General features: G+C 34.6%; 2 protein-coding genes across 2 annotated transcripts in view; one reads left to right on the top strand and one right to left on the bottom strand.

Moving 5' to 3' along the window:
* LOC121384078 (MMS19 nucleotide excision repair protein homolog) overlaps nt 1-5,158 on the top strand; it is a 44,010-nt gene extending 38,852 nt beyond the window's left edge. Inside the window, exons 21-25 of the mRNA XM_041514300.1 lie at nt 204-387; nt 987-1,066; nt 2,983-3,150; nt 3,806-3,966; nt 4,643-5,158. Of these exons, the coding sequence (XP_041370234.1) occupies nt 204-387; nt 987-1,066; nt 2,983-3,150; nt 3,806-3,966; nt 4,643-4,670 (621 nt within the window). The 3' untranslated portion in view covers nt 4,671-5,158. The remainder of the gene's footprint in view (nt 1-203; nt 388-986; nt 1,067-2,982; nt 3,151-3,805; nt 3,967-4,642) is intronic.
* Nucleotides 5,159-7,216: 2,058 nt separating this feature from the next.
* On the bottom strand, nt 7,217-16,106 carry LOC121383158 (protein MAK16 homolog). Its single transcript, XM_041512985.1, has 9 exons — nt 15,969-16,106; nt 13,020-13,066; nt 12,208-12,450; nt 11,710-11,793; nt 11,267-11,321; nt 10,416-10,490; nt 9,623-9,784; nt 8,618-8,683; nt 7,217-7,909 (listed from the first exon to the last, which is right to left on the bottom strand). The coding sequence occupies exons 1-9, from the start codon at nt 15,981-15,983 to the stop codon at nt 7,754-7,756; spliced, it is 903 nt and encodes a 300-aa protein (XP_041368919.1). The 5' UTR covers nt 15,984-16,106; the 3' UTR covers nt 7,217-7,753.
* Nucleotides 16,107-16,400: the final 294 nt, after the last annotated feature.

Here is a 16,400-nt window from a genome sequence, read left to right as displayed (position 1 = left end):
TGATTTTATTCAGCTTTATCAACCTTTTTGCCTACTAGTAAAATAATATTCACAAAGTAGACTACATTTGATTTGCGAAGCTAATAATGACTTATGTCTAGACTTTTTACTGGTTACAAGTTTATTTGAAAACTGTCTATGCATCATATATATGCATTTTTAAAAGAGTTGTGATTCTAATTGTGAGTGATGTAATATTTCAGCTTGTTTTGATTCTGGAAGATGGCATCCTTGGACTACAAGCAGCAGACGGGTTCCGGGTGATAGTAGAAGATGGCACTGACGTCATGACAACCAGCATGTGTGCCGACATTAAGTTCATGTACAGACAAAGACTGTTTGTTGAAAATGTTGGTAAACTGGTGGAAGGTTTCAATACATCAATAGGTAAGTCATTGTTATCACTGGTTCAGCCATGAATATTATCTGAACGGGTTATGTACATTTGTATTCTATTTAACAATATGTCCATTCTTTAAAGAAGTATTTTTTATGAAACTTGACCAGCTTATAAAAATAGTCCCTATTCACAATTTTTCATCTATGGTCCACATTTTATTTTATTTGTTAGATTTTTTAAAGGTTAAATATGATTTCTTTTATATTTAACCTGACCTCTGACATGCATTGGTCAGAGGTCAGGTTAAGTATTCATGAAAAGTGAAAATTATCCAAGTTTTCTACACATTTTTTTGTTTTTATTATTTAAATTTTTATTTTTTTTAGCAACCAGTCTATTCAAATTGATGTTAAGTTAGAGCAACCAATTGACTAAAAATTAAATTAGCAGTCTAAACATTATTTTGCAGTTTACTACATTTCAGTATCTATGGAAATACTCTACATATGTGTGACTTAATAATATGTATATTAGATATTTCATATTAGGACATGACAGAGATGTAAAAAAAAAAAAAAAAGCATTATTTAAGCCTGTTCAAGATTTTTTTTACACATCTGGTACAATCTTCTGTTTTACTTTGTAGAAAAGAAGTTCTATTTGGTGGCCTTGTCCCATCTTCTGACTCATCTGCCTAAACAAGTGTTAACTGAAGAGCTCCCTGCAGTGAGTGCTAACAGAGTTATCTTCTCCTTGAGTTGATTATCTCCAAGTTTGTTGATGTTGCTCTGTCACAGAACTGTTTACCATAGTTGATAAAACATATCTTCTAGTCACTCTCTTTTTTTCCAACAGGGATGTGATACCCATTTTAAAATAAAAGCTGAAATGATTTTTTTAAAAGCTGAAAGCTCTACACTATACATAAATGTAGGTAATATTTCAGATCGGATCCAGTCTGTGTTGTGAAAATAAAAGCTGAAATGATTTTTTTAAAAGCTGAAAGCTCTACACTATACATAAATGTAGGTAATATTTCAGATCTGATCCAGTCTGTGTTGTGAAAATAAAAGCTGAAATGATTTTTTTAAAAGCTGAAAGCTCTACACTATACATAAATGTAGGTAATATTTCAGATCTGATCCAGTCTGTGTTGTGAAAATAAAAGCTGAAATGATAAAAGCTGAAAGCTAGAAAGGTAATATTTCAGGGTCTGTTTTTTTGAAATGACAAAAGCTGAAAGCTGTAGCACATAAATGTAGGTAATATTTTCAGATCGGATCCAGTCATTGGCTATTGGGATGACACCACTAGAGCACATTGAAGTCATTGGCTATTGGATGTCAAACATTTGGTAAATTTTACATATAGTCTTAGAGAGGAAACACGCTACATTTTTCCATTAGTAGCAAGGGATCTTTTATATGCACCATCTCACAGACAGGATAGCACATACCACAGCCTTTTATATGCCAGTCGTGGTGCACTGGTTGGTACGAGAAATAGCCCAGTGGGCCCAGTGACTGGAGTTGATTCCAAACCGGCCGTGCATCAGCAATCGCTTTACCACTGGGCTACATCCCACCCCTTGTGAAAATAATTTTACACACACAAAAAAAAAGCTGAAATCTAAAAAAAGCTGAGAATTCACATTCCTGAAAATGTGCATATATAAAAGATATCTTGCTGCTAATAAAATAAATTTATTAACCACCTGGTGAACAACTGTGTGTCATGCAAATTTCGTACGTACCACTAGGTGCATATTATTTATTAAATGACATCGTTTCTGTAAGCAACGTTATCTTCCCTTGTCTTCTCTCTCTGTGCATTCGCATGACTCATTGTGTTGAAGTAATTGTCAGATTTTACATTATTTGAAGGTTGGTAACAAATAAAATACCATACTTGTTTTTGCTAGATAAAATGTTTACTTTCGTACAGTCAAATCCTAACATGGGAAGTTCACTTGTTTTGTAACAATGATATTTAGTACACTTTTTACATGGATTACAACTACTTTTAAGGGTAGAATGATGGAAATACATGGTAAAAAGGTATCAGGTTAGCATATTTCGCCCAAATATCTGTCATTTTTGCCTGAATTTAAGGTTTTCTCCCCCCCCCCCCCCCTTATTAATCCATGTAAAAATACATAGTTATTTGTTTGCAACCCTATTTAGCCGTTTAGCTACTATGAATAAATGTTATCCAGATTCAGGCATTTTCGTTTAATTTGGGCAAAAATCAGTCTCCCGTACGAAAATGGGAGCCCGTATCTTTATAATACTCCTGGTCCGGGGAATAAAATAATTTCCAATGATGTAATAATCTATATTTAAATTGTGTACCAGCCATAGACATAATGAGTAGACACTGTACTTTGAGAGCAGTTCTGATGACTCTTTGGAGGAAGTGATCACTCCGTAGCAACATTCAAACAGGTGCTCAGCCAGTTAGTATCTCCTTTGATGTGGAGAATCACAGACTTTTACAACAAATCTGCAGCCTTTTGTAATTCTAGGAAAGAATATTTTCACTTTTAAAATAAACTGCCGATCTCATCAGTTGATTTACAGTTATTTTGTTCGTAAGTTTTCATTTGAGTGTACATTTGATGATTCTAAAAATACTTATTGCAGCTGATGCCCATTTTGGTGCAGTCCTTGTCGTATGAAGATACAAGCTTACAGATAACTATGGTGACCAAAATGGCCGAGCTTTCCCAAGATGCACCAGAGATTCTGTCAAAACATCTTGATTCATTAATTCCACAACTTCTAAAGCTGACCCAGACCGGCAGGTTCATGGTAAGAGATATAGACAATACTACATCAGTGGCCATTACATACGGTAGCATTTATCTTATAATGAGTTGTTTTAAAATGTATCTAAAAAAAACTATCTGGATAAACAGTGAGTAATGAAACAAAAAAAGAAATAATTTTAGGAATGTTAGCATTCAGTTCTTTCCAAAGTAAGTTTGGTGTTAGGTGTGAATATATTTTGTGAAAAAAGTGTAAGAATAGATCAGCTAACACCAGTGATTTTCAAAGATTACTCCGTTGTTGAATTTGGATCAAATTCTTCAATACTTATAAATGGTGGTTGGTTTTAATCTTAATTCACTCGTGACTAAAAATGTTTTTTACTCATTGAAGAATATCATTATGAAGAGAAAACCTTCCATTCTGTGTTGATTACATTAATTATGTTTTGCTAACAAGGAACTTAATTTGACTAGTTATAAAAAGGCCTGCATACAGTATGGGTTTTTTAATATCAGTATTAGGTGTTTGAAAGCAAATTACTAATAAATATATCTTTATCAATTTCATATGTGATGGTATTAGTAAACATTAATTAGAAATTGTCTATATGCAGTATTGATTGTAAATTATCAGAAAGACACTCTGGTCAGCATTTCTGGAAACGTTTCATTAAAATATTCTACACATTTTGCAGCAAGTAAGGATAGCAGCTTTGAAAAGCCTTGACTCGATGACATCACTTCCTGGTCACATGATCCTGCCCCACTGCAGGGTGGTTCTCAAGGGTCTGGAATGTGTGCTGGATGACAAGAAACGGCTGGTCCGCAAACAGGCTGTCATCACAAGAGGAAACTGGTCAGTATGTGAACAATGGCAAAGCTAGTCTAGGGAATCTCTTAATGTGTCATCTTTGTCATAAGGGACTTGGAAATGACTCGCCTGTTAGCTGATGTGGGTCATAAGATCAATCCCCCATCACTTTGGTTAAGTTATTCCCGTGTAATTGATCTTTACCAAGCCAAAATAGAAACTCCACATATTTAAAATGTAAAATATAGCTGATGTAATTTGTTTATTACAATAATGACAATGGCCAAATTAAAACATCCATATCCTTTTAGTCAAAAGTGGTCAAGTGACTACAATGTTTTGCACATAACCATTGACATCAAGTTGGAAAAACACTAAAATATCATTTTATACCTACAGTTGCAGTGTCATGATTTTTTACTGTTCAATGTAAGTGGTTAGCATTATCACACATACCTAGTCATCAAATGGATTCTAGTATCAATTAGGGATCTTTTATCTGCATTTTGCCATTTTGTTCTATTTATGAACAATCAAGCAGAATGCAGTTCATGGCAGTGCCATACAAATTATAGTAAAGTCTTTATTTTGAAGTTGCTAGTGCCAGCCAGTAAGTTTAATAATAAAACAAAATAAAAATCACTATGTATAACTTGGAATTAATGGCATATCAATTTCAACAAATCAATAGTATATCAATTTTCTTTTTGTTTATTTGCAGGTTTTTGGTTGATTCCCCTGTGAAGTGATGTGCGTTTGTGTGTTGGCTTTAACTTATATTGGATCTAGTGTAATCACTTTGTCAATGTCAGTTTTGTGACATGTATCACCTCTTTCCTAGAAGAGACATCCTGGAAAAAGATGCTAAGTAATGGTAACGCGGGTGCAGTGATGTGCAATTATCAAAACCTGTTTAAAAATGTATTGTCAGTACACATATGGAAGAAGAATTTGAAAAACACTGTGAATGTCATTCTGCAGACCTTGATGATGACGGAATATCGGCGTTCAGTACAAAACTGATCATTCCTCACAGAATCATGAGCACAACAAGTTCAAAATCTATGAACAACAATGCAATAATATGGCAACTTGGAATATTTTTTGTGACTAATGAAGATTTTAATTTCAACAAAGGATAGTTAAAAAAAATAGTTTAAAAATCTACTTTGTTATGTACAAAATCTGTGGACCTCTTAATTAGTAAACCATGCATATTAAACCAATACTTATTTTCTGTTTGTGTTTGTTTGGTTGTTTTTTTCCTGTTTGTTTGTTTGATTTCACCTTACATGCAAGGCAACTATTATAGAATTAACATAATAACAAACATTCTGAGAGTACTGCTAAAGCAATACATGTACATATTCGTTCCTGGGCCTAATAAGTATTTATCTCCTGTAAAACATGGGTAAATTATTATGAAAGTCAAACTTGATTGGCAGCTACATGATAAATCTTGAGGCACAGTCCGGGAAACAGACGTACATAACCCACAGTCCCTTCCGGTTGGACTGGTAAGGGACTAATATATAGAATATGTTCAAAACTGTCAATTTTATTCATTATTCATTCATCAGGCAGATGTTGTTTTGGGAGGGGTTTTGCCAAAAGTTAATGAAGTCAAACTATTAATGAATTGATGGATAATGTAATACGACATTAATGACTGGTATTCATGAGATACATTCACATGGAAACATGGCCAGTTATCATCAGTAATCGAGTTGCATTCGTAATCGAAAAGTTCAACCTCCCCATATCAAGGTCAGTATCTGGTGTGTCCACCATTGGCCTGTGAGACGTGAAGATGACGGGGGAAAGGATTGGCACAAACATCTCAAATAAGCCACAGGAATGTTCCTCCACTCCTGCAACGCCTGTGCAAGCTCAGCGACGTTACGCGGTGATGTACACGACGTCCTAATTCATCCCATATGTGTTCAGTTGGGTTCAAATCCGGTGAAACGGCGGGCCAGTTCATAACGGTGATACCGGCTTGTTGCAGGAATGCCTGGGTACTTCTTGCAGTATGTGCATGGGCATTGTCTTGTTGAATAATGTCAACATAACACTGGGCTGTAAGGGCATCATGGACAATGATGAGATCACTCCTGAAATCAGTTGATTGCCCCCCATACCATCGGACAACCGCCGCCAAACCGATCACGTTCCCTCGCACATCCGTCAGCGTACCATTCATGAAGTCTCCTGTACACACGTGCTATTCCATCGGCAAAGGAGACGGAGGAACGGGATTCATCTGAGATCCGGTAAAAGGCTGGTGGATGATTACCATTCTGGAGAGCAAACTAGTCTAGCAGCACGATGTCGTGGTGTCATGATGTTACCGTTGTACAGGCATCTGCATCCAAGTCCAGCCGTTCTGAGTCGACGGATGGATAGGCTTTCCATGACATCCTATCGTGTTGCTTGCTGTCATTGTCGCAGTTCTGAACCGGTCACAGAGGTGGTGTCGTCGAATCTGCCAATCTTGGCATGGGGTCATAAATGGGATGTTGACCAGGTCATGGTCGATCACAGACACTCCCGGTCCGTTGATGACGTTCAATAGTTGATGGATGGACTCCAATGGTCCTAGCAACATGGTTTTGCGAAGTACTCCCTTGAACCATGCCCACTCCTTTTGTTCTACTCCTAGTCGTGGCATTCTTAATCTGATGAGGAATATGACACTGTTAAGTGACTTTTATGTGTCCACATACTGGCATTTCACATGCAGCATGATTGCGTATGTAGTGAATGCATTTCACACCATTTTGTGTGTTTATGCTATTGTATGTGTAACGAGAACAAAACCAGGATTAAAACCCACACAAAAGGACCAATCAATGGCTTCCTCTCATAAATTGTTATTTTAAGTCCAATAAATATATTTTTCATTAATCAACAAAATATTGAAAAATATCTGTTTTGCACTTTCATTGTGTGTCAGTATAGTTTGTAATTAACTCGATAAACAATCCGCATATTAAACTGAAATATTTAATGAACTTTTACTGTTATATTGTTTGCAGTATAATATTTTTTATTTGGCTACCAATTTTTCAAACTATTCTCCAAATGGCTCTAAATGTTATTTGTCCAGCATAAATCTTGACTTATGCCACAATTGGTTGTAAAGAATAACAGAATAAACAAGGGCTACGTAAATACTCCCTTCAAGTATGAGAAACACGTCTTTTTATTCACTTTCCAATAGCTCATTCAAAAACCTTGCAGAAACTAGTCATGGTTAAAATGTATACGACTTGTAAATTAAAAACAACCAGTATTTTAAAATTTACATTTTTTTATATCATTTTTTTTTTTCCCATGTAATTTGGTCACAATCCAATGATATTTCAGTATGTTTCCTAATCAGCTTGTCCAATTCAAGTTCCTATGACTAGTACTTTCGAAATTTCCACTTTTAAGTTTTAATAGTTGCTTTAATACATATTCAGACTGTTTTAAAACTGAAGGATTAGGAAATTATTCATTAAACTAAAAGTGGCAATGTATCTTAATTCTATAATATTTACACACATAAATGTAAAAAAAAAAAGAAGAAAAAAATACATTTCTTACATTCATAATTGTATGTTTATATTCTGTACTTCAGTATTCTACTTGAATACTGTATGAAATGTCATTTCGGCTTGAACTAATTATAAAAGTTAAAATACAAATGTTTTTTATTTTCTGTTCAGATCATTTCTGTTTTTCCTGATGTTTTTTTGGTACCGGTACTTGCTGGTACTCATCTGAATGAGGCAAGGATGTTCAGTTTTTTGTTTTGTTTTTAAACATGTATTGTTTTTGGGTATCATCATGAAACTGCTTTCACTTTTGAAGTGGAGGGTCTATTTGTCTCTTGCTCGTATTCAATTTCAACATGGGATCTCTTTCTCTTTTGTAATAATTTTTTCGATTTCTCATCCTCTGAAGACGATTCTACATCAGAAGAATCTTCTTCATCCATGTCCTGAAAGAAACGAAACCAACAATGAACTACTAGGTGAAGAAAGGTTAAATAACATAGCTAATGGAGCTTAAAACAATTACATTATACTAAAGGAGGTGGGGGATATCAAGATTTATATAACAAAATTTTGTTTCAATGGGTTTTTTTCAATGACACCACTAGAGAATATTGATATATTAATCATTGGTAAGTAAGACATGTCTAGTCTCAGAGAGGAAACCCACTACATTTTTTTATTAGTAGCTTTTATATACACCATCCCACAGACAGGTTAACACATACCATGACCTTTGATATACCAGTTGTCGTGCACTGGCTGGAACAAGAAATAGTCCCAATTCGCCCATAGACCGACCACTCATCAGACGAGCACTTTACCATTTCACGCCTTATAAATTGCAGCCAGCCATGGTCATTTTGTTCCTCAACAGATGATTTTCTGCTTAATATTTCTTTCCACAGGATTGAAACAAGAACTACGTTTTTAAAAATCCAGTAATGGCTCCCATTCTCAAGTTAGTATATCATGTAAACTGCAACATTTGGTCTAAAGTCAGGAAAATCGGCCACACTACACACCGTCACATTTACTGACAGATGTCATGCTAGATATCTTGTCTGCAGTATCCTAAAGGTTAAAAAGTAAAATAAGTTTCATCTTTAATGCAGACTACTTCAATGATGATTTAATATTATAACGAGACTAACCTCCAAATCGGACACGTCGCTTTCTTCAAAATCTTCAGCTGCCACATATTCCACTTCACCAACCTCCTGAAACATTAGGAATTGAAAACATGACATATTTTCATATTTTTTCACTTGTATAGTATACCATAAAACAATAGTTACATAATACCCATCAAATTTCCAATTTTGATAAAGGCATACCATCAAAAGAGTTGAACAGTTAATATAAACAGAATAATTGTATTGAAAAATAACATCAATAAGACTGCCATGAAAATGATATCTTCGTAACTGTTGAATATGGTCTAGAGAATGAAAAAAAGCGCCTGCCACCTCATAATAATTATATTTCTGTTACATTCGTCAGGAAATTAATTTGTACAGGAATGTCCTATATGATGACGTCATTTTATATGGGCAAGTTGTCTTACTGAGCGTTATTGTTTATGGACCAAAAACAATTCAAAATAGAGTATGAAGTTTTAGTGTTATTATTGGCAAGTATGATTCAAATTTAATTATAAGTATTGTCTGTTATTTCTTTTATGTTCATTTGGGTGTGAAAAAAAAATCATCTACAAATGTATAGGTTCAAACTTGTTTAGTAGTAAACAGTCTTTCATATGTACATTTTCCAGAAACAAAGACATAAATCTTGATAACTATAGATACACTGGTTTAATATTGAACCAACCTAGTTACAGTGAAAAACAGAACAAGGTTTGTTTCACGATACCACTAAAGCTCCCTGATTTATTACTGGATATCAAACGTGCTAATTCTAACATGTAGTCTTAGAGGAAACCTGCAACATTTTCCCATTACCAGCAAAGGATCTTGTTTAATATGCACTTTTCCCAGGACATAGGTTTTGACATATATCAATCGAGGGACACTGGTTGGAATGGGGGACAAAATTGGTCTATTGACGGGGGGGGGGGTTTGATCATCTGATCCAAACATCTCAAGGTATTGACTGAGTTAGATCCCATCCCATGAAATAGAGTACGTCAAGAATCTTACTTCGTCGTCATCTTCTTCTTCCATCTCTTTCTCCAACACATCCTCCGATTCTTCTTCCCCCTCTTTCTCATCCTCTCTCTCAGACTCGCTTTCCACATCCACTTCCTCCCCCTCGATCACCTTGTCAAACGCATGAGTCGGGAAGTTGTAGATGTCCCCATACTGAAACACAAACAAAACAGCAATACAGGAACACAGTAGATGGAACTTGTACATGTTCCTGCCATCACAAATTTCACGTGATCAAGGAGGGAAACGATATATGTTAACACACTAAAACGGACACCAACAAAAAAGAAAGAATATTGACCGACCATCATACTGTATTTGTAGGTATATTGTGGTCAATGATCTTGTTAAAATGTAAATGCGTGAGGTGGGAAGTTTTGGCATTCTTATGGTGAATGACATAAAATTTAAAGTACATTTTTGAAGTCCAAATATTTCGAATTTTGGTCATTGTTTTATCTACATTTTACTTAAACATGACACTGTGTCTATGTTTTAACTTTGATAACAGACTGTACATCAACGCATGTTGTGCCATTTGCTGTGACCAGTCAAGCATTAATCCTCAGCCACATTCATTTCAGTAATGCCAGAACATACAAATAATTACTTTAATTTTAACACTATTCTGATCAAATGCGGAAATGTACCGATAAATTTTCACTTTGCCTATTTTTTTAATTAAACTTCTCCCCCTTTTTTCCATAAAGGGAGAAGTCACTTCTACTTTTTCAATCCTAGATTAGGGCCTGATAAATGATTACAAATTAATCTAAATTATTACCGTTCCTTTCTTGAGCCTTTCAAGTAATTCTTTTTCAATAGCTGTGTCTAGTTGTGCTGCAACCAAAGCTTTTTCCTGAAAGTAAGAGAAAATACAGAGAGTAATTAAATGTCCCTCATTCACAATACACAGACGATAATATTTAAATAAGTCCCTGCCCTGTTTATTTTCATCCAAATGACACCATTCCTTTCTTTTCTATTGAAGTTTATCTCTGCTTCCCAATCTGACGGCACTTTCATGATTCAAGTTATTTTCTTGTTCAGTGCTATATGCCTGGCCTTGGCTTAACATTGCAACTTTAAAAAGTGTCTGATGGTCACATACAACATTAAGAGGCAAAAACATCTGCCATGCTTCCCCACTACTGGTGTACATTAGTTGGTTCAGCTGTTTGGCAACAAGTAATCACAATCAATTAACTTTTAAGTAATTTCTACAGGATGAAAAAATCAGATATCATGAAAGAGAAGCTATTTAACTTTGAAGAAAAAGAAAGAAATGTTTTATTTATATGGCATTAAGACACAGATATTGAGAGAGGAAATCCGCTGTTGCCACTTCACAGGCTACTCTTTTCGATTAGCAGCAAGGCTTCTTTTATATGCACCATCCCACAGACAGGGTAGTACATACCACAGCCTTTGATATACCAGTCGTGGTGCACTGGCTGGAATGAGAAATAGTCCAATGGGCCCACCGATGGGAATCGATCCCAGACTGACCGCACATGGAGTGAGTGCTTTACCACTGGGCTACGTCCCACCCCTATTATTTAACTTTGAAGTACTAAACTAAACATAACACAGAGATAATATGCAGTGCATGTAATGAAACATTCAATAACTCACTTCTCTTCGTTTCTCTCGTCTTTCAATCTTCCGACTTAATGGCACTAATTTCTTTCTGCAAATAAAAGAAAAACAATGTGGAATTTTACTCTTAACAACTTATACTACACCTTTTATTGATTTATTCACAACTTTGGAAATATTATGGCTTTGTCGTCCATCTCAACTATCAAAATTCCAATATTTAGAAATATTTAAAAGCTCAATTTAAATTGCATATTATGTAACATATATTTAAAACATATGCTATACAGATGGATAAAAATTAACACATTAATCATTTCTAATTATACATTCAGTGATTCTAAATTCTTCCTAACATTTGTATTATCTGTGAAATAGTAAACACAAAACATTGACTATATATTTAATCCCTAATATAATAATACTCTTTTACAATACCTTTGGGTAAACATCACATTTAATCAACATTCTGCACTTACTGTCTTTTTAACGTTAATCTTCGAATTCTGATCAAGTACTGAGTTATCTTTGTAAACCTCTGTTTACATTTGTGCTTTATAAACCTGTAAAATGAAACAAACAGATGAAATCACTGTCATAATTTGTAATCAAAGCATACTGAACAAGTTTTTATTTTAAATAACTTTCTGTTCAGAGAAGGGATATCCTTTAAGTTGTTACACTGCTGTAGACAATAAAATTATTTTAAAGGCATATGCTGCAAATATTTCTATCACTCAAAATGTGAAAACCCTTCCCTGCATATGCGCCTGTTACATCACAATTTAATGCATCACCTGACAATCAATTTTCCTTGACTGGATATCTCAATAAACACGTAAAATCGAAGTCCGCCAGTAAGTATGTTACTAAAATACAAGTATAGAAACTGCTCATCAGTTGTCTATTAACAGTGCTGATTTTACTGTAAAGTATTATAAATGTAATTTAATGGTAATAAAAATGTAATAGCATACTTTGGCCAATAAATAAGGTTGTCATTGATTTGTTGCAAAGCTTTTTCATAACTCCTTGACAGTTTAACTTTTTCCCATAACCGGCTTGGAAAGGCCGCCCTCTCCACGGTCTTCATGTACAGATAGCACACACCCTTCTCCTCACGCACAGTGGCATACTGACTGTTGGCCAGTGGACACGACGATCGGTTACACAGCCCCGTCAAGCTGTATTCATTCCGACAGAACTTCTGTGATTTTGTTCTGAAAGAAATATAGTAAGGAGTCAGCAACTAGATTCCATGACCTTTTTTTTTTTAGGTATTAGCTTTGACCTTTTAAAAACATTTACAAGGATATTTCTCCATTTATCAACATAATTTAATAAAATTATAATATTTTGACACAAATTGTGCACACCATCTCTTCTTATATTTTAAAGGAATAAAATCTATTAGTAAGTAATTTTTATTATCCACAACCTTTCATGATCCAACTGAATTTTTTTTTTAAACATCTGACGTAGGAAAATGACATTTGCAAATTTTACAATTTTCCTGGATTTTCATAACATCTACGGATTTTGATATACTTTGATTTTAAAAGCTTCTCAATTACGAAGTTTTTCCCATTTGTCGATCCAGAATAAAATCCATGTAACTTATCTAATGCATGTGTAACGAAAAGACGGTTATTTACTAATAGTCACAAACACTTCCTCAGTATAATTTACAGGAATCTACATTGAGGCTTGTCTGTAGGACAGACGGCTTTGGGTGTAGGACAAGCAAATTGTGCCACCTAATGAGAGAAAAATTTGATTTGAAGCTTACCTCACTTTAAATGAGCAAAAGGTACCATTGATGATACTCCAGATAACCTGAAAAAACAAGTCAGTCTACAAGTAAAATACAGTTGCAAATAATCCTAAAGTGTCAAATATACTAAGTTTAAAGCACAATGATAAATCAATTATCAAATATTTGGTAATTCTGACATGTTTCCTTTATTTTTTTAAGCAGACATATCATGGCCTGTGATATATACATGTATATATCCGTCGTGGGAAAAGCCCAATCAAAGAATGGGTCCATTAACAGGGATTCGATCCTCTGGCCCAAGCACCATAGGCGAGTGATCTACCAACTGAGCTAAATTCTGCACTGTCAAATATATACCCAGTGTTAGGCAAAAATTCTATTTTCATTATAGAGTTATCTCTGACTGAGAAAGTTGTTATAAACCATTCAAATGGCCGTCTAGCTCTTGGACAGCAGAGTTTTTGGGCTAAATGGTATCTAGCAGTGACTCATGAAGTATTCTTATTTATTACCCACTCAGTGTTCGAGATTAACGGTATCCCGATATCCCGGGGATACCAGAATTTAATTTTGGATACCAGACTTCAAGAACCCAGTATCCCACCGGGATGCCATATAATACTAAATTCTCAGGTGAGATACCAGATTTTGAAATGTTAGTATCCAACTGGGATACTGGCCAAAAAATGTAATCTCGAACACTGCCACTTGTTGTCGTAATAATACTGTATGCATCATCAGTGTTGTACAGAAGTTGTTAATATCACATTTGAAATTTGATTTGTCATTAGTATAAACTTTGTTTTGTTTAACGAAACCACTAGAGCACATTGATTTATTAATTATCAGCTACTGGATGTCAAACATTCTGTAATTCTAACAAAGAGTCTTAGAGAGGAAACCTGCTACATTTTTCCATTAGTAGCAAGGGATCTCATATGCACCATCCCACAGACAGTATAGCACATACCACCCGTGGTGCACTGGCTGGAAGGAGAAATAGGTCAATGGACTCATCAACAGGGATCGATCCCAGATCGACCACGCATCATACAAGCACTTTGCCACTGGGCTATCATTAGTATAACAAAATGTTTTGCAAAGTGTCAAGGCTAGCTCTGGGTCAGCAGACAATTTTGCCAAATTATCTACTAAACTTCAAACATTGCACAAAACCAGTTGTTTTCTATAAAAATATCAATTATTTAATGCAATTATTTTTCCAAATTATCTACTAAACTTCAAACATTGCACAAAACCAGTTGTTTTCTATACAAATATCAATTATTTAGCCAAATTATCTACTAAACTTCAAACATTGCACAAAACCAGTTGTTTTCTATAAAAAATATCAATCATTTAATGCAATTATTTTGCCAAATTATCTACTAAACATCAAACATTGCACAAAACCAGTCGTTTCTATAAAAATATCAATTATTTAATGCAATTATTTTGCCAAATTAAAATAACATTTGCCAATTGTTTTTGAAATTAGCAATTGGTGAAGTTGGCGAGTGCCAGAGCTAGCCCTGAATGGCTACACTGGATTAAACTGTACAGCAGAGGTCTCTAAGATCATTCCACCTCAGTCCAAAATGGTTACATGTACCTTCATTCTCAAAATGATGAAATTTATGGATTTTCAGACAAATATTACATTTTTGTAAGTGGGTAATAAATAAAATACCACACTTGTTCTCGTTAAGATATAATTTTTACGAAACTCAGATCTCAGTCAAGATATCGAGAAAGTTAGTGAGTTTCATAAAGGCAAGACTTCCGAACATTCCATGATTCAGGCTTAGGTTTAGTGATAGTATTAGCATGCATGATGGAACTTCCAGAAGTCTTTCCTTCATAAAAATTATAACAAAAACAAGTTTTTAGTTTCACTCACTAGCATTCAGCTGAGGTCGGTAAATAATATGAATAATTGTTTGACTATTCCTCCCATTATTAAAATTAATTAATATTATGTATCGTATTGTGTAATGTAATATTATGTATCGTATTGGGAATGGCGAGATTGACTAGCAAGTCCTAATATAAATTAAAAGGGTCACCCGAAATATGCCCCAAACCTGGTTTTTGGCATATTTACCATCAAAAACCCTCACTAAGAAAATAATTCTGCCAAAATTGTATCCAATAAGTGGGTGTTTTTTTTTACTTTGTTGACAGTTTATCAATATTATATGATTTACACAAAGCATAAATATAGTCATAATAATGTTTTTGGGCCTAAACATGCGCATCTGTCTGTTTCAGCCTTGTTGGTAAAATGCGGAACAGAACAGATTTTAGAGTTAATGAAACATCAAATGTGAGTAGACCTAAATCATCCGTTACCCGGAGAGGAAAGCGCTACCTTCCAATACATTTTGTTACACAAATACAGTCTACAAGTATCATGGTGCAGCTCTTTCGGCCTGTGGGCATTTTTTCTGGTTCAGCTTTCTTGCGATGGATGGGACCTGGGGAATGGTGAAGTCAACCGTAGTTGTTTTAAAGTTTAATGTTATTTTGAACTGGGATTGTCGTCTTTGTAAATCATATGATATTGATAAACTGTCAACAAAGTAAAAAAAACATTTATTGGATACAATTTTGGCAGAATTATTTCTTAGTGAGGTTTTTTTTATTGGGAAAAACTTTGACACAGTTCGACCCGTACCTCCTTTCAATGGTTAGTGGTTAGGCATAGGGTCAGTCTTACTACTCTTAGGGTTAGTCTTTGACACTTTGTTATAGAGAGGTACGGGTCGAACTCTTTCCAAAACCTTTTTGATTGTAAATATACCAAAAACCCATTTTTAGGCATATTTCGGGTGACCGAATAATGAAAAGATATTAAAACACTCAGAAACTGTCCTCTCTTTGTCTCTCTGAAGTAAATAGGCCTACATATATGAGGATTAAATTGGAACTAAGCAACTATTTTTGACAAATTCAACATACATCATCATGCTGCATAGCTGGTTTTTACAGTATCAACGAATGTCTGTGTCGTTTTCTAACCATATCAAAACAAAAACACGTTTTCGCTCACGTTGGAAAACAAGACTACATTCATGGTCATATGGCTATATAATTCACTAGAGATACTGAATGCGCATTAGAAAAAGGAACCAGTCGTCTTCGGTATTTAGTACTTCCTCCATTAGACTGGAGTACCCAAGTACTTTAATGTAATAGCTCACGAGACAGGTATGGGTTTTAAAGTTTCCTGCCACTGTGTGTAGTTTTTCACTAATAAATCCTTTCTAACAACTAAAATTATACTTTAAATAAATTACATGCATAATTTTTTTTATACATACATTAGGATTGTGCTCAAACTTCTAAATAATATTAATTAAGTAAAATCTAAAAGCTAGCGCAAATTCAGAT

The sequence above is a fragment of the Gigantopelta aegis genome, chromosome 10, assembly GCF_016097555.1.
Source record: "Gigantopelta aegis isolate Gae_Host chromosome 10, Gae_host_genome, whole genome shotgun sequence".
In the NCBI taxonomy this organism is placed as follows: Eukaryota; Metazoa; Mollusca; class Gastropoda; order Neomphalida; family Peltospiridae; genus Gigantopelta; species Gigantopelta aegis.
This window is presented reverse-complemented; position numbering and strand designations above follow the sequence as displayed.

Coding starts and splice junctions, on each gene's coding strand:
- LOC121383158 (XM_041512985.1), bottom strand. Junction 12,451..13,019: donor TTTTGCTCATTTAAAGTGAG/GTAAGCTTCAAA, acceptor TATTTCTTTCAG/AACAAAATCACAGAAGTTCT. Junction 9,785..10,415: donor AAAGGCTCAAGAAAGGAACG/GTAATAATTTAG, acceptor TTTGTGTTTCAG/TATGGGGACATCTACAACTT.